General features: G+C 37.7%; 1 protein-coding gene across 1 annotated transcript; it reads left to right on the top strand.

Moving 5' to 3' along the window:
- Positions 1–9547: 9547 nt before the first annotated feature.
- LOC102710846 (fimbrin-5-like) lies at positions 9548–15258 on the top strand. Its single transcript, XM_006647371.3, has 15 exons — positions 9548–9788; positions 9927–10081; positions 10177–10350; positions 10448–10695; positions 10815–10986; positions 11613–11651; positions 11774–11848; positions 11934–12050; positions 12303–12514; positions 13257–13409; positions 13488–13687; positions 13796–13953; positions 14037–14133; positions 14241–14332; positions 14655–15258. Exons 2-15 carry the CDS (start codon positions 9995–9997, stop codon positions 14862–14864), a joined length of 2034 nt encoding a protein of 677 aa, XP_006647434.1. The 5' UTR covers positions 9548–9788; positions 9927–9994; the 3' UTR covers positions 14865–15258.
- The last annotated feature ends 8292 nt before the right edge of the window (positions 15259–23550 follow it).

Below are 23550 nucleotides of genomic sequence, written 5' to 3'. Positions count from 1 at the left end.
GGAGCTTAAAATTTTGGAAAACAGCTAATGAGAAGATAGCTTTTCAGAATTGAAAAGATACGTTATTTTTCAGTTTCTAAAACTTCTAATTTATTTTTTTAATTATACAGGAGTACAGGAGAACATAAGTGTTGTTTAATAGAGACGACAACTTCTAGATATTCTTTTTTCAAAAAACTGCAGCTATATATGAGTGAACCTCTAGATATATCCTTAAGAGCAAGTGTAATAGCAGGCTATAAGCCTCCTAAATACTGACGTGGTGGAGAGAGGAGAGGAAAGAGAGGAGCAGCGGACTGTAAACTTATAGCCAGCTCTGCCATAAGAACCAAGAAATTATATGCGAAAGACATGTGGATCCTGCTTGTTAGCTAAGAAGACTATAAATAGTCTTATAGTCAGCTTGTTAGCTATATTATTAGTCTTGCTCTAAAGCCCTGTTTAGTTCACAAAAACTTTTCTAAAAAACATCCCATCGAATTTTGGATATCTAAATGAAGCATTAAATATACATGGACACTGAAACTAATTACATAGTTATGGAGGAAATCATGAGATAAATCTTTTGAGTCTAATTAGGACATGATTAGACATAAGTACTACAGTAACCAACATTTACTAATGACGGATTAATTAGACTCAAAAGATTCGTTTCGCGGTTTTCAGCCGAAATCTGAAATTAGTTTTATAATTGGACTACGTTTAATACTTTAAATGTGTGTCTAAATATTTGATGTGGTGTTTTTGCAAAAAAATTTTATAAACTAAACAAGACCTAAGAGGGGCAGTCGGTAGAAAGAGCTTTTAGGGATGCGTCCCAGTTTGCGGTTTGGAGCAAATTTTAGGGCTCCTTTAAATCGCAGGAATGGAAAAACGGAGGAATAGAAAAAACATAGAATTCTGATAAGGAATGTATAGTAAAACTGAGGATTGCAAAACACAGTAAAAACGTAGAAATGACCGTTTGATTGGACCACATGAAAAACACATGAATTTAAGGAGAGATATAGACTCAAAGGATTTTTTCCATGAGGTTCAACCTTTTGTTAAATTTCCTCCAAAACTTGTATAGGAAGATGTATTCCATAGGAATTTCATAGGATTTCATAGGATTCATTACTTTGATTCAAAGGGCTTTATAGAAAAAAATTCCTATATGAATGAAATCCTCTAAAATTCCTTTGAATCAAAGGGGGCCTTACTGGATCCGTATGTAGGGTTGAAAGTGATTCGGATAATTTCCGCCCGACCGGATCGTTTTTTCGGATTCGGATAGCTTCGGTCGGATAGTGCCGAAAATTTTCGGATTCGGAATTGGATTCGGATATTTTTTTTCGGATAAGGAAACAAATACGGTACGAGTGATATCCGTCGGATTCGGATATTCATCGGATAGTATCCGGATTTTTTCCCAGATATTTGGACCTATGCATTAACCATTCAATCAAATCAGCTCGACGTAAAGAAGCCCATCCCAATGGCCAAAATAGTGTTGACCTTAGCTGGTTCTGATTAACTGGCTTCAAGTAGTCTAGGCATCCACGACCATACAACCGCTACGGATATTTCTTTTTATGGTATTAGTAATTACTTATATTTAAAAATATTGATAAGTTATATACTTATATTAAAAAATAACAAGTTATATTTCTTCAATGATACGTGAAGCTTAGTTTAAGAGATTTTTATGTTCCGATTAATATTCGTCACCGTATTCGTTTCGATCCGTATTCACTCCGTATTTGTATTCGATAATATTCGATTCCGTTTTCATATCCGAGTTTCCGATTCCGATTTCGATTCCGAAAAAAGTATGAAAACAAATATGATAGAACTGATTTTCGACCATATTCGATTCGTTTTCATCCCTATCCGTACGAGGAGATGCAAAGCCCTAGGACTGGATGCCGCGCACGGCTCCACTGCTCCTGCTACCAACTACTATACCGTTTTTTTGCTGGTTAAGGTTGTTTCTTTAAACACGGTGTCAGATACTCACATACATTGTTAATGTTTGCTTCTACCGAACCTTAATTAGTTAACGGCAAATATAGGATAGATCATAGTAGATGTGTCTGGGTCAAAGAACTCAGATTGCGATTCACTTTGCCACTTGGCTGTGCATTGGGACGCGGTCGTTAATAACCATCATCAATACCTACTGACATTAATTTCAAGGTGAACAGTGAGTAGCATCTTCCAAGGTTTTGTTTTCTATGGGCATTCCTAACCTAATAACTAGGATAGTGTCTATAGCATTAAATAAGGAAATGACTACAAAAATAAGATGTCATATAGGATAAAAAATGACGTGGCAAGTTAATAAATGAGAAAAGAGAATGAAACCATGTCTTGCATGAGACATGGTTTCTACACAACATCTAAGATATCATGTGAGATTAGTAGCATTGAATTTAAGTGTGAAATAGTGATGTTTGCATTGGAAGAGTAGTGTCTAGTACTAGTTTCTTGATGATGAAAAGTTTATAAAAATCATATCTAGTGTTATGGGTTAGGAATGCCCTGAGATGGCTCGTATGTAAATTCTTATAATTGCCAATGTGTTTGTAAACTTCCAATCGCAATCAAGAATAATAGAGAAATATTTAAGTTACAATAAAGGGGTTTGCAATTAGATTAGCGGTAAAGTGACACTGCACAGAACATGCCAATATCGAAAACTAAATAACGAACACGAAGGAATGGAGCAACACATACAATCATTTTGCATTGACTTTTTGAGCGAAGTATACCAGCGGTCCCTAAACTTGTTTGCATGTGTCATCTAGATCTCCAAACTCTCAAAATGTATTTTTGGGTCCCCGAACTTGTCTGGTGTGTCATATAGGTCCAAACAGGCTCCGACCCGCTCCATCCACTGACGTAGCATGCGACGGTGGCGCCTACGTGTTGGTGGGGCCATGTGGGTCCTACACAGTAACATCGTTGCCGGAGATATTGACATGTGGGACCTACGTGGCCCCACCAACACGTAGGCGCCACTTTAGTCTAACTTTTTTTTTTTGAGCAAAGAACCGTGACGAAGGCCCCATGGTTAAATTTTATAGATATGTAGGACATTTATTGCAAAACACCATTGTTACATTGTATCAAGGCAGCCATGATCGTAAAAGAGAGATATCACTTTCCATAAGTCTAAGTAAATGTAGACTTAATTTTTCAGAACCGATGGTTACTGTGTCATATTTGATGCCATTAATTGCTCCGCGGTCATACCGCTTTCACATTAGCTTTACCACATAGAAGATCACCGCCATGTGCTAAAAAACGGTATATTGAAATCGATGTCTTAAAATGTTTATATAGTAACATAGAAATAATTAAGAGAAATATGGAGAGTAAGTTGGATAAAAAATAAATAAATAAAATTATTCGTGTTGGTGTACTAGAGGCGGCGCAAAGGTGATCTATAGCGCATACTTACATGATAAATACTAGGTTATGGATGAAATTTGAGATGATAACTATTACTTTTATAAAACTTGCTGTAAGAAGATGGCTTTCGTCTTCTGGTCACAGTCAAGCACTACTCTGTTTTGAAATATAAATATTTTTAGATTGTTTAACATAGATTAATGTTAAGAAGAAAATATTATGATACATATTAATAAATGCCAAATGGATGAGAGTGGAAGAGTAGATGGGGGATAAAATATGAAGAATTTAGAATACGAAGTTATTGATGTGACCAGCAGTGAATATTGGCAACAATGTCTATATTTTGGTATATTAGAATGGAAGTAGTACTACAATATGGGAAATATTTAAATTACAATGAAGAGGTTTACACCTGGATTGCTAAGTTGACACTACATAGAATATGCCAACATCGTAAATTAAATACCAATACTCCCTACGTTTAGTTTTATAATTCACTTGGGCTTTATCATAAATAAAATATCTTTAAGTTTGATTAAATTTATAAAATAATATACTAACATTCGGAACACCATATTATTTCTATTAAATCCACCATTTGATATGTTTTACATATTATATTTATTTTATGTTGAGAATATTAATATATATTTTTATAAATTTATTCAAACTTAAACATGGTTAACCTAGGACAGAAACAAAATGTAACTTAGGGAGTATAAGAGAATGGAGCAACGCATACACTCATTTTCCATTAACTTTTTTTTAGCGTAAGTGTATCCTTTGTTCATTGCTCATAACGGCCGTGGATAAATGGCAGTGGTATTACGAAACCAAAGACTACTGTACCATATTTGATGGCATTAATTGTACCACAGTCATACCACTTGTCCACTTACGCCTTTGCCTTACCAGTTGCCACATGAAAGATGCATTGGCGAATGTACAATTTTAGCTATGAGTATGTTCATCTAAAAATATTGTATATAATTTAGTAAATTTATTTTAGTAAATCAATAATATTTATAAAATTTACAACATGATTTAATATATATGCATTACGTAACGCATACCATATTTATATGAGTTTTTTTTAAAAAAATACGTATATATACTAGATATATACTTATCTACCGGGCACGCGGTGCGAGACATGCCCTGTAACTCCACCCGTGAACTCATGCCCTATGCCTACGGTCGTACATAGAGAAACTTAAATAAATTGTTGCCTTTGATTATTTGCTCTATGCTGCTAAAAACACAATTCCTAAGAAACTTTATTCTACTGTATCACCCACTTGTTCTCAGCTAGGAGTATTTGTTATATTTTAACATGTTATATGTATTTTTTATATAATTTAACATGTAACATACAATTTATTTCTATAATAAAGTAAGAAGATAGTCCAGGATCTTGGTTTCATAGAACCAAAGGCGGATGTTAGGATCATGGCAGCCTTACTAAATCACCCAAAAATCTTATACCAGAAATCACTATAAAGAGAGTTGGAGCTCTATCTATAGTTATCTTAGACCCTAAGTATTATTCGCTAAATCCATCGCGCTAGTCGGACGACACAATAAATTTCCACCAGACGAATATGAAAACAGCACATGAAGTTTCTGAATCAGGTGAAGTAGGTGAAAAATTTTTAGAAAGGAATTAAAAACCTCTATCGGAAAAGAAAGAGAGAGAGAGAGGGGGGAAGAAATGGTGTCCAGAAGGGAACGAGAAAAACAGGAGGAAAATGCATACCAGCTCATGCCAGATGGATGGCCCAGCTCGGCAACGCCCCACATGACTCCCACGTTGTGGGCCCCACACCCCCAGGCGGCATCCATCCTCGTCACTGCTCGGATGCTCCTGCGTGCGGGCCCCCCTATCCAGTTCTCGGACGCCACGTGGGCCCACCACCTCTCTACAAGTACTCGTTTCGGTGGGTCCCACCTAACTTCGTATCGTGACGGCTCGAGCGCGAGCGCGAGCGCTGCTGTGCTGGATCGCACTTGCGTGCGTGCGTGCGGTGTGGGGATGGCGACGCGCGCGACGCGTACGGCGCGGATGGTATCCGGTGAGTGGTGTACCTGAGACCACGGCGATGTGTGCTTGTTTGTATTTTTCCCCTCCTCTTTTGTAAAAAATCTTTTACTCCTATGCGCGCGTACGCTTTTTACACTACTAACGGTATAATTTTTTAAAATTTTTTATAGAAAAGTTGTTTCAAAAAATCATATTAATCTATTTTATATTTTTTAATAATTAATAATTTATTAATCGTATATTAATTTATTAATACAGTTTTCGTGCCGGATAACTAATCCACTCCTCCCCTCTAGCCGAACACGACCTATGTACAAATAATCATCCAAATATTGAAAGACTGGTTAGCTTTCTCTCTTGTTCATCCTTCACTCTTCTTCTCCTTTCCTATTTTTCATATGGATTCAACGTGTAAGGGGACCAAAGCTACACCACCTCCCGCTAGATCCACCCCTACCTATATAATAAACATTATCACGGAGGTTTTACTCTTACACACAATCAAATAAATTCAAGAGAATAAAAAATACAATCTAAATTACGGATGAAAAATTAATCACAAATAGTTGGGACTCCACCAACTAAGCTAGTTGTAAAAATGTAAAGTGACAGAATAATCTAATCATACCTAAAGTTTAATGACGATCACAACTAGCTATTTTTGAGTTGTATGAGATGAGAGGTTATTTATAACCAGGTCAATCAATCAAAAACTCAATAAGGTGCACGAACCTAAACATATTCGGACTAGAAGATGTGCACTTTTTTTGCAGATTACAGACATAAAATTTTGACATGGAACCAAAATAATATGAAATTAAATCTCATAAGATTTCCAACAAACACTCACGGGTCCTGAGAATCCTTATTAATAAAAAAAAAGACACAATGTCACTTATTAATACAAAGTTGATATTGGTAGTTATGTAGGTAAAGAGTATTCAAGGATAAAACTTCTTGTTTGGTGGTTAAGAATATGCAAGAAGATAAAAATTAACTACTTTATAACAAAGCTTAGTTTTAGAAATTGGTTTATATCGGAACGAAAGACATGGTCGCAAGCTTTCGGGTGGAGATATCAGTTCAAAGCGACCAAAGCACAAAAATGACCTTTTTGTACCAGGAGTTTGTGCAAGCTCCATTGAATTTGTGGTACGTGTCCAATGAACACTGTTAGTACTCGTGCATAATTATAAGTAGACAAACAGGACTATATATGTGAGTTTATGACGATGAATTAAGAGACAAGGGATAAGGAGTAAAGGCCATGTCAGTTGAGGGCCCTGCATTGTCACATTTGTATCAGACAAGTTTGATAAACCGAGGATAAAGTTTGTCGCACTTTATTAGCTAGGCAGTGCATTCATATGAGTTTTTTTTATCATTTTTGAAAATTATATTAAGGTATACAAAAATTTAATATTTTAATGCACATTATATCTTAAGGTTCTGAATGTTTACAATAAAAATATGATACCTTAATATACTTCTTCAAAAACGATATAAAAAACACTTCATATACACTCTCAGTTCACTATAATCTTCACCGAAATGCATGATATAGCATTTTTTTTTAAGGATTCAGCGCCGAACTGTTGATGGCACGGGAAGAACTATTTCCTCTTGAAGAATTTCTCTATATTTTCAATATGGCAAGTAGGGTTTACCTTTCCAATGGAGCGCTAGACTTTGACCCAACTGTATGACACTTATCGCCATATTTTGATAAATTTCGGTCATTTTTTACCGCTTCAAATTTGTACTCAAATTTTCACTAGGAATCTACCTTCATCCCACTTCGAAACCTCGGTGGTTTTCAATCGTTCTCGACGGAGAACGTAAAACTAACTCATAGGGTTCAAGTTCAACTATTCTCCTTCTTTAACTTTGACAAATGTAACATCTTGCTTGCCTTCATGTTCTTCGTGTAGGGCGTGCCAATCCTGTGCATCTAAGGTAATGTGGCACCCATATTCTTGTCACAAAGTGGTGTAATTATTTAAAGTGATGTGATCCCAATTGTCATTTTTGTCTTTGCGACAGAAATGGTAGCACGGGGAGAAAAGAGACAGAGGAGCAATGTTAGGACTAGTCGATATTGGGCGAGCACTCTATTTTGAGGTCGTTTTGGATTGGTACACTGCCAAAGACTTCCGTATTGTTTATGACGGAGCTAAAACAAAATATAAAATGTACTAAATATTACTTTTTAGTGTTTTAAATTGGACTTAAAAGTGTTGCAAGTCCCCAAATTTAAATTGAGTGGATGTATATATGGCAGAAATAGATAAACTCTAACAATTTTTTTTGTGAATGGGGTTTCTGGACGCCCTCTGCCTATAGAGTAGCTCCGCCCTTGGTATTGTCAATGTGGCCAAGTTTTGGAAGCATCCAAATTTGTAAAGGGGAGATAGACATGCTGTGTGTTTGGTTTAATATAAACTACTCCCTATGTTTCATACGATATTAATTTCTAGTCATGGTTAGATTTATCCATTAATTAATATATATGATCTGCATGTGTATAGATTTATTAGCATATATATGAGTTCAGATAAAATATAAAGTTTTAGATTATCTTACTGTAACATGAATAGATGCATACTATTAAATTTCTCATAAAGTAAAACTAAGTTCCCTTTTAACAAATCCCAAAGATATTATTTGATCCCATAATAATTAATAATAAAACTAAAGCAACGTTTTTTCCGGAATATTAGTAAGCTAGATACGGCAGGCCTTTTTGCAGGCCCAGTTGTACCAATGTTGGGCCTGGTGCATTTCTTAGGCCCGGGCATGACTTGCGGGGAAGCATTTTTTTTTTCAGGCATTCTCGAATGGAAAAAGATTGTTCAGGAATACACTTCTGATCGTACATAGTATGGCTCCATTTGAAACTTTAGAAGATTTTGAATTATTTGATTTTCTATAGTTATTTGAGGGTACAAACGAATAACTACTGCAAAGTTAAAAATTTGCTAAAAAACACCAGAGAAAGAACTTTTATATATAGATTGTTGTATGAAACACACCGTTTAGACGAGTAAGACCTTCTCCATATTACCATATATCTAGAGTCAATAATTTTCTATGAGGAACTACTGAACTCAATCACTTGCTGCCATTACTCAACAGTTTTCTGTTGATGTCTATCCCGTAGAGGTAGTCAAATTGGGTCAGTGATCGATTTCTAGGTTTCGTGTGATTGTGAAGAATCCAAAATCTGTAGAGAAAAAGAACATGACCTATATTAGATGTAAATGCTAGATACAATTTTATCATATAAAGAAACTGAATGGAGTTTATTCGTTCCTCGCTTACGAAAATAAAATAAGCGAACATCCAAAGAAAGTACACACATGAATAAACGGAGTAGTTCATCTGAAGAAAAAAAGAAAAAGAAAAAGGAAAAAAAAAAGGGTGGCATGGTTGCTGCTCATTTGCTCCTCATCTTCCGCCGAGGCCCGGCCCATGAACAGAGGAAGCCTACACTTCTATGTTTTTTATCGGTCCTTGTCACACCAGATACAAGCAGGTTTGCAATATCTCGATTTGAAGGTGATAATCAAGATAAATCAGCTATACCGTAGGGCCATAAACCACGGTTTGGTTTCGATCAATATCAATTCAAAAAAAATAAACATAAAAGAAAAATATAATAGAATTATGGTGATATGTTATAATAATCACAAAATATCACATGAAAACCACGGTTATCAATATCACGAAAAACGCTTCGATTATCCTCCTGATGCCACTATTATTATTTCCACCAAAATTGTGACGAATAATCGCTACCAGTTTGACACCTAAAACCATGATAATTTTATTTAAAGTTTTTGAATTCAAATATATGCGGTTTTCGTGTAATTACAGTGATTATCGCTGATAATCGTGTTATCACTGCCACGGACGATAAGCGAAACCCTGGATGCCAGTCGTGTTCGCAACCATGGTGTTCTGTTGATCTGCTCTGTTTGTTCTTCTCCACTCCAATCGCCATGGTGGATGGTAGGAGGAGTAGACGATGCGGGAGTCAGTGTCGAGTACTACTACAAGTTTCCATCTTCTAAGATTGGCCATTTCTTGCTTTTGCTATTCCAGGCGTTTGCGGGAGACCAAGAAAGGAGCCGCCTTTTTAGCTTCTTCTCTCGCAGGGTTAATTCCCCGCGCACAAATTTTAGCCCTTTTTCTTTCTATGGCTTCCCGCGATCCGACCACACGCCCGCCTCCCCTCCATTCTTGGGGTTTGCTCGGGAGCTGGAAGGAATCGCATGGAGTGAATACCTTTTGGGAGCTGGAGGAAGGAAGAGGAAACGAAATCTGCCCCCTTTTTGATAGAAAAAAGGTTGGTGCTGATTTGTTCTATCCTCCTAATCTTTCTTCATTTATCTGTTTTGATGAATGTTACGAACATTATGCTGGATTTACAAGGGATTGATGCCTCAGTGGTGTGCCCAGGCTTATCGATTTAGGGCTTTTGCAGGTCTGCAAAAATTCAGGAGGGGGTGCGAGAAATAAGCAGGGACAAGAATACACTGAATTTGTAAGGCAATGTCTAGCTTCGTTGGTGTTCTTGTCTCCGACCCATGGCTTCAGAGCCAGTTCACCCAAGTGCAGCTACGAACTCTCAAAACCAAAGTGAGCACCTGGGGGAACTTTTCACCCATGTGAAAAATTCTGTCGTTCTATAACTGTCCAATCACATTGCTATCTCTTATGTTTCACTTTTGTAGTTTGCGTCTGTGAAGAACTCGGATGCTGATCATGTAGCTATAAAAGATTTGCCACCGGTAATGGAGAAGCTTAGGGGCATCCATGAGGTTCTATCCGAGGAAGAGATTAGCAAATTTTTGCGCGAGTCTTACCCTGATATGAATCAAACAATAGAGTTCGAGCCATTCCTCAGGGTACAATGGTTTATCTTGGCTTGCATACTATTGATTCTAGCTGTTCATTTACATTCGGGAAATAAATTCAATGACGGTCCATTTTGCACTATATCAGGAGTACTTAAATCTTCAGGCAAAGGGGGCCAGCAAAACTGGTGGCAAAAAGAAACTGAAGGGATCTGTTTCTTTTTTGAAGGCCTCAACAACTACTCTCATGCACGTCATTAATGAGTCTGAGAAAACTTCTTATGTCAATCATATCAACAATTTCCTGGGAGAGGATACTTTCCTGAAGAATTTCTTGCCTTTGGATCCAGCATCAAATGGAATATTTAATCTTGTCCGTGATGGTGTGCTACTTTGGTTAGTTTGTTCTTATCAGTGTCCATTTATAGTATTTTAGTGCTACAATATTTTCTTCTTTTTGATTTAAGATTAACTGTTCTCTAAGGCAATTGTTGCCTTATCTTATACTAAATCAGCAAATTGATCAACGTTGCTGTTCCGGGCACAATCGATGAGAGAGCAATCAATACAAAGAAGGACCTTAATCCGTGGGAGAGGAACGAGAATCACACCCTTTGTCTTAACTCTGCAAAGGCTATTGGCTGCACAGTTGTTAACATTGGCACACAGGATTTGATTGAAGCTAGAGTACGTCTTTTCTGTTACTATTTCTTCGACAAAGATTTGAAAACTTTGAATAATTTACCTTTTACCATTCAATTATTCAACTCACTGTATGCTTGTGGCTCATGTTCCCATCTAAATTAATAAATTAGTAGAGAAGTCTAGTTGATTTTCAAGAAAAAAACATGTTTTTTAATTAGGCTTTTCTTTGGGCTGGCATAACTTTAAATACAATGTAGGCAACTGAATTGTATGAACTGATTATTCGATGACTTCAAAAGTTATCAGTGCTTTATCTACTTTACTTTATTAAATAAAGTTTCTCGATGAGGATAATTAATTCGGTCGATCCCTCATGTTATGAAACCATGTCATTTGAGGACCACCTTTCAAAGCAACTTTGACCACTGATTTCTATTGCGATGCATTCATAAAACTCGATAAATTAAGATATCATCAAAATGTTTTCCAGGATAAAATCTACAGATGATTTCCTTACATCCATCCAAATGCTATAAATATTCATTCTCAAAGTTTTAAAGCTTGCCTTGATGTATGCCTAAAACACAAGTTTTGTGACTCTGTTGTGGGGAGTATAACTGAATCATTAACATTGTTTTTTGAGCACTGAAATATTTTTTTTGTTGTAGCCCCATCTAGTTCTTGGTCTGTTATCCCAAATTATAAAGGTATGTGTGCTATAATTGCCATTACTATCTCAAATGTTAAATAGAAAATTCAGCAAAGAGGCATATGCCACATAATCTGATATCAAATTTGGTGGTCATTTATTATGCTTTCCACTTATCAGATACAACTGTTAGCTGATCTGAATTTAAAGAAGACACCTCAGTTGGCAGAGTTGGTGGCTGATGACAATAGCAGGGTTTGAACTTTGAATAATCAATTACTTAACTGTTCGTGCATGGATTTCCTGAAATCTGATTATATGCTGCCATGATATTATACAGGAAGCAGAGGAGCTGGTCACATTAGCACCAGATAAGATGTTGCTCAAATGGATGAACTTCCATCTCAAGAAAGCAGGGTACAAGAAAACTGTGACGAACTTCTCTACTGATGTTAAGGCATGTACATATCATAGTAGAATTTTATTTGTAAATCTGGACATTATGCTTTATCATATACTTTTTAAAAATGGACCTGGACAATGCACAATCTTCAAAACGTATTCTTATAGCTTAGAAATCATTTTACTGTTATGCCATGTTTATTAAAGAGATATATCATCAACACATTCTAGAAATTGCTAATAAAATGGAAAAACTTCTTTATATTTGGTTTCATTATTTTGTTTCTTATGAGTAGTGTAATTGCAGGATGGTGAAGCATACGCTTACCTTCTCAGCACCCTTGCTCCTGAACTTAACTCAACACCCATGATAGAAACTTCAGATCCTAATGAAAGGGCAAAGAAAGTTCTTGAAACTGCAGAAAAGCTCGAGTGTACTAGATATGTAACGCCTAAAGATATTGTGGAGGGTTCTGCAAATCTCAACTTGGCCTTTGTTGCCCAAATATTCCAGCACAGGTAAGTGCAGTGAACCGATCATTTCAACAATCATTCTGTTCACCTCACGAAACCCCTTCCCTTGATGCGGTAATATTGTATGACAATGGTAGAAATGAGATGCAAAGTAAATTTTCTTCATAGCTAGATGATATGACCACTTTTGATCAATCATAAAAAAAGCTAGAAACAATTGATATGTTGTGGTTTGCGAGTAAATAGAGACAATTTGAACCATAGATGAATTATTCAAATGCCAAAATAATTGAGATGATGTGGTTTCATGAGAAGGAGACGATTTTGACCATAGATTAATCTTCCAAGGGCTAGAAACAATTGAGGTGATGTGTCTTCATGAGAGAAGAGAGAAATGATATTAACTACACTACGGTTGTGTTCGGCGTGTAGAATATGAGGGTAAGTTATCCCGCGCGGAAAACGTAGTAATAGATTAGTATATTATTAATTAATTATTAATTATAAAAAATTAAGGATAGATTAATATGATATTTTAAAGCAACTTTCATATAGAAAATTTTCGCAAAAAATACACCGTTTAGCAGTTTGGTAAGCGTGCATGTGAAAAAACGAAGAAATCTGGATAAATCGGTGGGTATGCCGAACGCGGCCTACATAGGTATATAGTAATTGATCCTTTTATCTGTCTTAACCACAAAGAAGTTAGACACGTTTTCTATTGCAGTAACATATATGTTTAAAAGAATTTTCCCCTTGGTTAATGCATAATATGAAATAATTGCAGAAATGGTCTGTCCGACAACAATGTAGCTCCTGTTGTTGAAGATACTCCTGATGATGTTGAAGCATCCAAGGAAGAGAGAGCGTTTCGCTTGTGGATCAACAGCCTTGGAATTGCAACTTATGTTAATAATTTGTTTGAGGATGTAAGGACTGGGTAAGCCTCTCTCATCATTAACTACACTGTAACTTTTCTTGATTTATATTTTGATATCTAAAGGAAGTGTTTTTACAGATGGGTCTTGTTAGAGGTTCTTGACAAGATTTCTCCAGGAATAGTTAATTGGAAGCAAGCTTCTAAACCACCAATCATTATGCCTTTTAGAAAGGTGGAGAACTGCAACCAAGTTGTCAAAATTGGAAAAGAGTTGAAATTATCTCTGGTGAACGTAGCAGGAAATGACATTGTTCAAGGAAATAAGAAGCTAATTCTAGGTAAACTACTTGATATAATATAGTTGCCTAAAATGAATCCATAGAGTTGGTACCTTTTGAGTTTGTAATTGAATTTTTTTCTTGATGTTTACTTAATTCTTTTTTTAGCTTTCTTGTGGCAACTCATGAGGACCAGTATCCTACAATTGCTAAAAAACTTGAGAACCCACTCCAAAGAGAAAGAGATAACTGATGCTGATATTCTCATTTGGGCAAACAACAAGGTCAAAGAATCAGGCAAAACGTCACATATTGAAAGCTTCAAGGTTCATCAACCTTTCCTTTTCACTTAATTTTAGTAATTGTTTCATCAGCTGACCCCTTACAGTACTACACATTGATTCTCTAGGACAAGAGCATAGCAAATGGGGTGTTCTTCCTTGAGCTTCTGAGTGCTGTCCAACGCAGGCATGTTGACTGGAGTTTGGTCAAGAAGGGGGAGGATGGTGTGTATCATTGACCTTGCATATGATTCTTGTTTCAATCTAAGATTTTCATCGTGTTAACTTTTGTTGCTTCAAGATTGCCTATTCATTTATTTTTTTGGGTACAGATGAGGAGAAGAAACTGAATGCCACATACATCATCAGTGTTGCTAGGAAGCTTGGATGCACTGTCTTCTTGTTGCCAGAGGACATAATGGAGGTAAACACAGCGAAACTGGTTTATTGGTTCTAGATCTACGGCAGTAGCTGACAGTATGCAGAAAAATAAATTTCAAAGCTTTCACAGAATAGTAGCCTTGACTGTTTTGCTTGTAACCCTTGGTGAACCTTGTTTTTTCTCCCCTGTTCTAATGAAAATGACCGGACATCTTCAGCTGGCCCGGCGAAACCGAAAACTTCACTGAACAAACTCAGATATTTCATCCCGGTTTTCGCGATAATCTAGCTTGGCCAGCATTTCGTAGTAGGAGCGACCTAAAAGCTGAGGCAGTAATCTGTGCTTTCCATTTCTCCTGTGGCAGGTAAATCCAAAGATGACCCTGGTTCTTACTGCAAGCATCATGTACTGGAGTGTGCAGAAGCAAGGGCCTTACCAGAGCCCTGACCAATCCGCTTCTTCCATGCCACCGGAGACCCTTGCCGAGGAAGAGGAGGAAGACGATGAAGAGGATTTCGAGGAAGACGAAGAAGAGGAAAGCATTGAGGATGGTGTCTCCAATCTGACAACTTGATGAGACTGTCACAGCTAACCAATGTGTACGCTGTACACGGTCAATTTTGCCGGTTTAAACATGGAAGCTGTGTTACAAGAAAATCAAAGCTGCCGGCTATCTGCAAAGAAGGGAAGTTTTGGTGAAAATTTGGTTCGTTCTTTGCGTGATATACAAAGGTTACGCGTGATTGCATTGCATACGCGGCGTAAGCTTGTATGCAACCACTCCGCTTTATAAAGTTGAAGAGATTGTATAAAGTCCCTTTTCCCTATTTGGTCTCCTTAATTCGGATTAGAGGAGTTTTAGAGAAATTTCGAGTGAACTGGACTAATTTATGTAAAAACCATGTGAATTTTCGTGTTCCAGAGAAACAAGATCTCCAATGGCAGATCGATTGATTACAATTTTTTTAGATATGGAAGAATTACATTTTCGGTCTCTTCTCTTGGACTGTCAATAATTCTTAGAACTAGAAATATAAACAATGTGATGGGACAAACATCCAACTTTCTTCAATAAAGATTAGATAAAATAACGTTTCTAAAATAACATAGATTATAGCACGTAATTCTAAAGGTACTACGTCATCTAAAGTGGGATAAAAGATATTTGGCTACCAATTTCAAGAGTGTAGCTCTATTGCGTACAGTATCCTATTATTCCTATGAAGATTGATTGATTAAAACACGCTTACTGCTACAGATATATGAATCCAAAAGTACCCTGTCTACTAGTAATCACCAATAAGATTTATTTGCGCTATAACAACCATTAAATTTTATATAGAGCTAAACACCATTAAAGGTCTATATTTATTTTCATGGCCACGTGATTGGATTGGGTTGAGAGCATAGATCAAGTAGAAAACATCGGTTAACTGCATTTTTTTTATGGTTTTCACACAAATATCGTGGTTGTGTGATGCACACTCTAAGAGATGGACGTATGATTCATGTAAGAGTAGTAATTAAGGGTGTATTTGGTTATCTGTACGTCTCTAGTTTGGTCTTTATCCTTCATCCAGACTACTCTCAGACTGACTAGAGGAATACAATTGGCTCTGTTTGGTTGTTTGTATGTGTTTGTCTCGGATGATATGAGATATTATTTAATTGGTTGTATCTCTGTACGTTGTATCCAAAAAAATGGTCGGATGTTTTGGATTTGAGTTCAGTCACCTCTTGTTACGAATGATAAGGTTACCACATGAATCATTCCAATGAAAAATTGTATTAAGTCTTTACTGTTGTGCAGTGAACAAATTGTCAAACCATTTTTAGTTTAAGTGGTTGATTTGAACAAAGTCTTTTAGAAAGGATAAACTAAAGAACTTGCCGAACAACTCTCTGTTTTTGACAGAAAGTTTCACCATGCATGTGTACAAGGAAGTTTTGGTTTATAGAAAGCAAGAAACCACTGGATGATCTGATAATTCCATTGACCAGCACCGTCCACAGCGTGGTGCAAACACTGCGACACAGCCATCCATCCACAAAACCACAGCCACAACTTGTCAGTTTAATTAGAAACAATAATACATCCATCCACGAAACACAAGCTAGGATTCACACAAACAATCAAGCGTTGCTGTTCATGTCACTCACACAAATAATCAAGCATCACCATCTTGTTGCGATCATAGGACTGCCAGCGCCGAAGCATCAGTTCAGAAAAGAAAATATAGGAATTTGATCCAGTCCCAGCAGACGGAGGAGGTGCGTGGCGTCTGATTGTGCACGAGGACCGAGGCGCCGGCAACAGCTGGAGGAGGAAGGAGGAGATGCCGGTGGCTGTGGGAGGAGGAAGGAGGCGGCGGGTGCAGGAGGAGGCGCAGGCACCTGTGGCTAGGGGTGTAAGTGCGGCCGGCCTCGAGTTCCCTATAGACTTATTAAGTGGGTAACCCATCGGATTACCTACTTATTTTGTCTATAAATAGGTTGGTTGGTTGGCCCACTTACACCTTTAGCTATAGGAGGAGGATGGAGGAGGCGGTGCCCGGTGATGGGGGCAGAGAAGCTCACTTGCATGAGCTAGGCCTTGATCTGACACCTGCACAGCCAATCAAACAACTGTTAATTTGTATGTATATCTAATGTGAACAAGTGTGATGCAGGTAACCAACATAAACACACCCTAAAATACTCCCTGCATCTCGAAGCATGTAATACCTTCTAATATTACGAATTAGGACATTACAGATTCATAGTGCTGACATGTATCACATCTATCACTTATATTTTAAAACTTAGGGGAATATTAAGACATGAAATTAAATTCTAACATGCTCCACCACTCATTTATTCCATATCCATATAGAACACACGCCACACATACAATACATTTTCACAAGGTGACCGAACACAATTACATGTATATATACACATACACATATACATATGTATACATAGACACTTTTTATTTAAATAGATTACCAAATACGTAATGGGAGGTAGGAGCTAGTGTAGCCGGATTGGTTGGATGCATGAATGTGGTCCGCCGCCTAGGGGGTGAACTCTCCGTAGTCGCAACACCGGTGGCAGCGGTCGGTGTAAGCGCCCCTGCAGCATCCCCACTCGCAGTGAGGATGATGACATGGAGCACAGTCACCGCCGTTGCATCCTCCGTAGCTATAGCCTCCACCACCGCCGCCGCCGCCGCCACCGCTGTAGCCACTGTAGCCGTAACCGCCGCCGCCACCACCACCACCGCCACCGTAGCCGCCGTAGCCACCGTCACCATAGCCGCCGCCTCCACCACCACCGCCGCCGCCGCCGTAGCCGCCGTATTTTCCTGCTGGGCGATGGCCGGACACTTTGCCGTTTCCGCCGGCGTTGGGCTCTGCATGCATAGGCTGCCTTTCATTTTTCTTAAATTTATCATCATTAACTTTTGAATCTATGTTTAAAAATAATAATCTTATTCAATCAATTTACACAACTATTATGTGATTTGTTTTATCATTGAAGAGACTTTTAAGTATTTTGTATATTTGTAAAAGAACATTTGAATAAACCAACGGCAGTACACGTAGCTAAATGATTTATTAATGGCCATGGATGAACACTACGGTGTGCTATAGATATATACATAAGAAAAAAACATCGATATTAGCATGCATGCCTGGAAGATATATGCTATAATTAATTAATTTAAATTTGTGCATGCAGTCGGTGAGAGCAAATCAAGAAATTAATTAAGCTCACGAGGTTCCTGTCGAGAGCAGTTGACAAGGAAGGCAGCCGCGAGCAGGAGGGTGAACACAAGTAAACCCTTGGACGACGCCATGGCTAATTAACTAACTTAATTAGCCTAGCTTGCTTTCGCTGAATGCGTAGCTAAACCAAGATCTCGATCGCGATGAGGTAGCTAGCTTCAGTTCTGTGGTGGTGCTGCGAGTCGAGCTGGGCGATGATCGAGCGTAGTATTTATAGCCAAGAACGAGAGGCCGGCCGGCGGGCTGGCGGCGGCGGCGCCATGACAGCTACCGGTGGCCGGGATCGCGATCGAGCTTTTTCACCGGCCGGGCACGTGCGTTGCGACGCCGTCTCGATCGATGGGAGTATGTATACAGAAGACGCGAGCGATATATATGTGCCATAATTTTGACTTGACTATGTACGTAGCTGTGTACTTGACGCTGACGTGAAGAACTTAATTTAATTACTCGATCGGCGTCAGCTAAGCTAGCTAGATCCGGGGCCGGTGGATCGGATGCACACGCGCATGCATGATGCCAAAACGAACCGAGCTCACTCAGCTCGCTCTGGATATGCTCCCGTTCCATAATACTTATTGTTAATGTCAAGAACCAGCGGTCTCAAAAATAACTTTGACCGCTCTTATTTTTATAATATATATCAATATCAATATCAATAAACATACGATTTTAGCAGAGTACATTTCAAGACTAATCCATACCTATAGCCTCCATGCTTGTAATTAAGCTGACGATTTTAAAGTTATTTATAGCCAAAATTTAAAAGTTTAACCATAACTCTATATAATATGACAAGTACGTTTTATGGAACCAGAGGAAGTCCCGCTGGCTCACCAATTCAAAGGATAATGGCCTCTTCGTTTAGGAGTATTTATAAAGAAAAAAAGTGTTTATTGTGAAAGCTGCTTGTGAAATTCGTGCGTTCCAAAAAAGTGTTTAGGACCTGTTCAAAACATAGTTAGACGCAGGCTTATATGCAACGCACTAAATGATGAGGGTCGTTAACGTATAATTATTTGGTATTATCTATTGTAAAATTTAAAAATATGATTTTAAGACAAATTTTTATAAAAAACACTAGTTTAGAAAATATACCCACGGTAAATAAGGAGGTACCTTATGCCCACCTTTGGATTCAAATGGTGTCTCAGGCCATTTCTAGTGCAAGCTATTCATTTGAGCAGGTACATGCCGGTGATGCAAGCACGGTATAAGAATTGATGCATCGGATTTGTATTTAGGTTGGGGAGAGAGGAGACAAGAAAAAAGAAAAACGATCTATACAAATTGGGTAGCCAGATACAACATGGACTCCAATAAGACGTGGGTGAGAAATACGTGGAACCATATGTATAACGTTGTACTATATATAAATTAATAGCCAAGTAATGTACGAATGACTATTTGTTTAGCTGTAGATCATGTATATATTTTTTGAGCTAATAGTTGACTATATTATTGAGCTAGTTTTAATCTCACTAAATAAGATGCCAGGTAGGCTAAATTGATGTCATGCCCTAAACCCTGAACCATGGAGCTCAAAGAAGGACAGCGGTGATGGAATCTGCTAGGCCTCGTCTCCTGAACCCCTCTGTCCTGCTTATCATCATCATGGAAAATCTCATGGAGATCAATGCCTATAGCGGCACATTGCCATCTTCTCTCCTCCTTAATTCTTTGACCTGCCACACTACAAAGTCCTCTCTCTTGCATGATGTATCACCTCCTATACTTCTTCTACCACATTGGTACAATTCCGTCTCTCCTTTTCTCGACATAAGCAGGAGGAGCGGAGGGAGGTGATATATGGGTCTCAAAGAACCTACTATCTTCATCCTAAATGTTTGACACCGTTGACTTTTTATATATGTTTGGCCATTCGTCTTATTTAATTTTTTTATAAAATATGTAAAGCTATATATATATATATATAATATTTAACAATGAATAAAATGATATAAAAATAATTAATAATTATATAATTTTTTTAAAATAAGACGAATAGTCAAACGTGTATAAAAAAATTAATTACGTTAAATATTTAAGGATGGAGGGAGTACTTCCTCCACGTCAGAGTAGTTGGCTTTGGTTGTAGACAAGGAGGGATGAGGGGAGGTGGTGACATATGGGCACAAGAAGGGGCAATTCATACTTTGTCTTGCTCTATTGATTTTATTGCGAGAAAAAAAATTTGTTTTGTTATATGTAATATGTGTACTTTTAAATATATGATGACAGGCCGCGTTCGTTTGAGGGAGGATGGGTGTTAGTTATCCGGCACGGAAAATGTAGTAATAGATTAATGCATGATTAATTAATTATTAATTATTAAAAATATAAAATAGACTAATATGGTTTTTTAAAGCAACCTTCCTATATAATTTTTTTAAAAAATATACCGTTTAGCCGTTCAGAAAAGCATGAGTGTGAAAAACGAGAGAATCTATGGTTAGTAAAGAGGGGGCCGAGCGCAGCCTTAGACATGACTTTTAACCATTCATCTATTTAAAGAGACTACACAAATATTTTTTTTCTCATATATGATGAATATGGCTAAGCACATTTATAAAAATCGATGCCATACATAGTAACACGGAAGGAGAGTGCATATTAGATATTATGCTATCTATTTATTAGCTTCTTCCAAATTCTAGTCTTGTGGTTCGTTCACCACAACTAGCAAGTATTTCTGCTCGTTGGATACAGACATATGAAGGTGAACGTAAATTAGGTATATATTTCTCCATCATTACTGTTGTTGTAGTAATTAAATAAATTAGACTATATGTGGATCGGATAAGATAGCTAGCTAGCCATATGAACTTTTCGTGCGTGACCATGCATGCATACGTGCATTTTATTGGAAGGGAGAAGTAACACAAGTCGAAATTCAAATTCCATATGCGTTTACTGAACATAGTGTGTGTCGTTTCTCCGAAAGCGAAATTAAATATCCTTTTTTTTCGAAAGCGAAAGTAAACAGAGTATTTAAAGGATCAAAGTCCTGCGTGGCTAGAACACCGTCCAAGACGTGTTCCTCGTACTGCATAGTGCTTACCTGCGACGCCCGGTTTCGTCCACCGACTATTTGGTAGATTGTCGAGCTGCATGGAATGGCACTTTCATGGTCAAACATATTCGTGGTTTACAATATGATTTGGTCAAGTTTTTAAATTTTGATCATCGATTAATTTTTAAATGCTTAGGTTAAATACAACATAAATTATATATGTAGATAGATTTTCCTCGAAAAACACTCATAATATCATTACTTATTGGTTTTATAAATTTATTATAATCTAAATTTTAGAAGTTTAACTAAATCTAGTCAAAAAAATACTTTTGACTAGAGGGAATAATTTTGATGTTCAGTTTGATTAGTGGGTGAAGCATTGCGTGAGAAAACTTTGATGACTAGCTTTTACTCCACCTAGCTTTAACCTTGGTTATATATGCACAAGCTAATTAAGCTGATAAACATTGATGGAAACCTAGAGGCTAGAGCGCACAGTAATTCTGATCTGCTGTCTCCACATATATTAATCCCTCTAGTAATGAAAACTGTGTATTACCATATGCAACTATTTGCACTACCTACTTTAATATATTCATAAATTTTGATGCAACTTTCTATATTATCTCACATGTCCACCGTTTTTTTCTTTGCCTCGACTAATTAATATAACTAAATGATATCCCACACCTTGCCGTGGAATAAGTGCATGACCATATATTAAATGGTATATGATAGGTGTATATATGTTAAAATAATATGAAACTAGTGATATGATGATTTTATGCTTAGATGTTTAGGTTTAATTTAATTAGAATATAATATACTATATATAATGTGACATATTACATGAGCTTTAAAATTGAATAAATTGTGGATCATGTGACATGAATTGAGGCCTCCGCAACAATTTGGCTGCCGTGGCCGGGGCCCGTCCCGACGCGTGCCCCCTGCGTGCTCGTGCCCTCGTCTGAGTTTGGTGCACGGATCACCGTGTCGCTGTACGGTGGGGTCAGTTCGCACTGGGGCTCTGCGGTTTTTGGGTCTGTGCTCCTGCCGTGCCTTGCCTCTTTTTTGCTGCTTTCCTGTGCCTTGTTACTTGTTGCTCAGCTTTTTCTCTTAGGTTATATGGACTTCGTCTATGCGTATTATCTCACTGTTTTGTTAGCGATTTTAGTAGTCGTTTCTATACCTGCTGTGCGCCGGGTCTATTCGTATATGTGTATATTGAGCCTTAGAATTAAGTTACTGCCTCTGTTTCAAAAGACTTTATCTTTGGGTTTGTGTGTTCAGTGTTTGACCATTCGTCTTATTTGAAAATTTTATTAAAAAACTCAAAAAAATTAGTCATGACAATAAAAATATTAATCATATTTTTTGAAAAAGAAATAAGACGAAGAGTCAAACCCTGCATTAAAAACTAAAAGATAAACTTATTTAGTTTTAGGATGGAGGGAGTAATGTTCTAATTAATTGTCAGTCAGTGACTATGTGGGATATTTAAGTTTTGCGTTTTAGGGCCTATTTGCTTTGAAGGTAAACCAAATGATTTAAATTTTTAAGGATTATACAGAAGTCATTCGGTTCGTAAGAATGAATGCTCACCACAGCACCACTAGCAGGCATTTCTCCACCGCAGCCTGAGACTAAGAACGAAATTAAGCATGTAGTATATGTCTATACGACTCCTTTTATACCAACCTGCTCCACCACCTCTTTATTCCATGAGCACATCTACAAAGACCACACATCACACGTACAACTAACACACATTAATTAATTAAGAATTACATACTGAAGAAACACGTACGTTTATTATTCCATCTATATATATAATTAACCCACGCACTTTTTATTTATTTATTTAGTACGTAACGGGTGCGTGGTGTGGAAGGGCAGTTGCATGCATGGTTGCGATCGATCGATCCGCATACATAGCTAGCAAGCGAGCGAGCGAGCTAGGGGCGGAACTCGCCGTACTCGCAGCATCGGTGGCACTGGCCGCCGCACGCGCCGCTGCAGCAGCCCCACTCGCACCGGGGATGCTCGCACGGGGTCGGCCTGCACCCGCCGCCGCCGCAGCAGTCCGTACCACCGGAGCTGCACCCGCCGCCGCCGCAGCCGTATTTTCCCGCCGGCCGATGGCCGGATACCTTGCCGTTGCCGGATGACCCGCCGGCGCCGCTGTTGGGGTCGGCCGGCGGTTCGCCGTTGGGCTCTGCATGCACATTTGTATATATATGTAAATAATAACATAATATTTGTAGTAGAACTTTAAATAAACAATCAAGATTCGTCGATCTACTAACTATAATAATACTGATTATAGAATAACAACAGTAGAGCACTAGTCAAGCTCATGCAAATATGGGCCTCGTGTGACTATATACTCATTTCAAAGTGTATATATTTGTGTGCACATACATATCTAATAATCATGAATTAATACAGCATACATCTATTGTACACTCTTC

Source organism: Oryza brachyantha, chromosome 2, assembly GCF_000231095.2.
Source record: "Oryza brachyantha chromosome 2, ObraRS2, whole genome shotgun sequence".
Lineage (NCBI taxonomy): Eukaryota > Viridiplantae > Streptophyta > Magnoliopsida > Poales > Poaceae > Oryza > Oryza brachyantha.
Note: the sequence above shows the minus strand (reverse complement) of the source record. Positions and strands in the feature narration are given on the sequence as shown.

Excerpts from the sequence above, each read along its gene's own strand:
- LOC102710846 (XM_006647371.3), top strand. The coding sequence starts at position 9,995 with ATGTCTAGCTTCGTTGGTGTTCTTGTCTCCGACCCATGGCTTCAGAGC. Across the intron at positions 12,051-12,302 it reads ACTTCTCTACTGATGTTAAG|GATGGTGAAGCATACGCTTA; the intron begins GCATGTACATAT and ends GTGTAATTGCAG. Across the intron at positions 13,410-13,487 it reads TTTGAGGATGTAAGGACTGG|ATGGGTCTTGTTAGAGGTTC; the intron begins GTAAGCCTCTCT and ends GTGTTTTTACAG.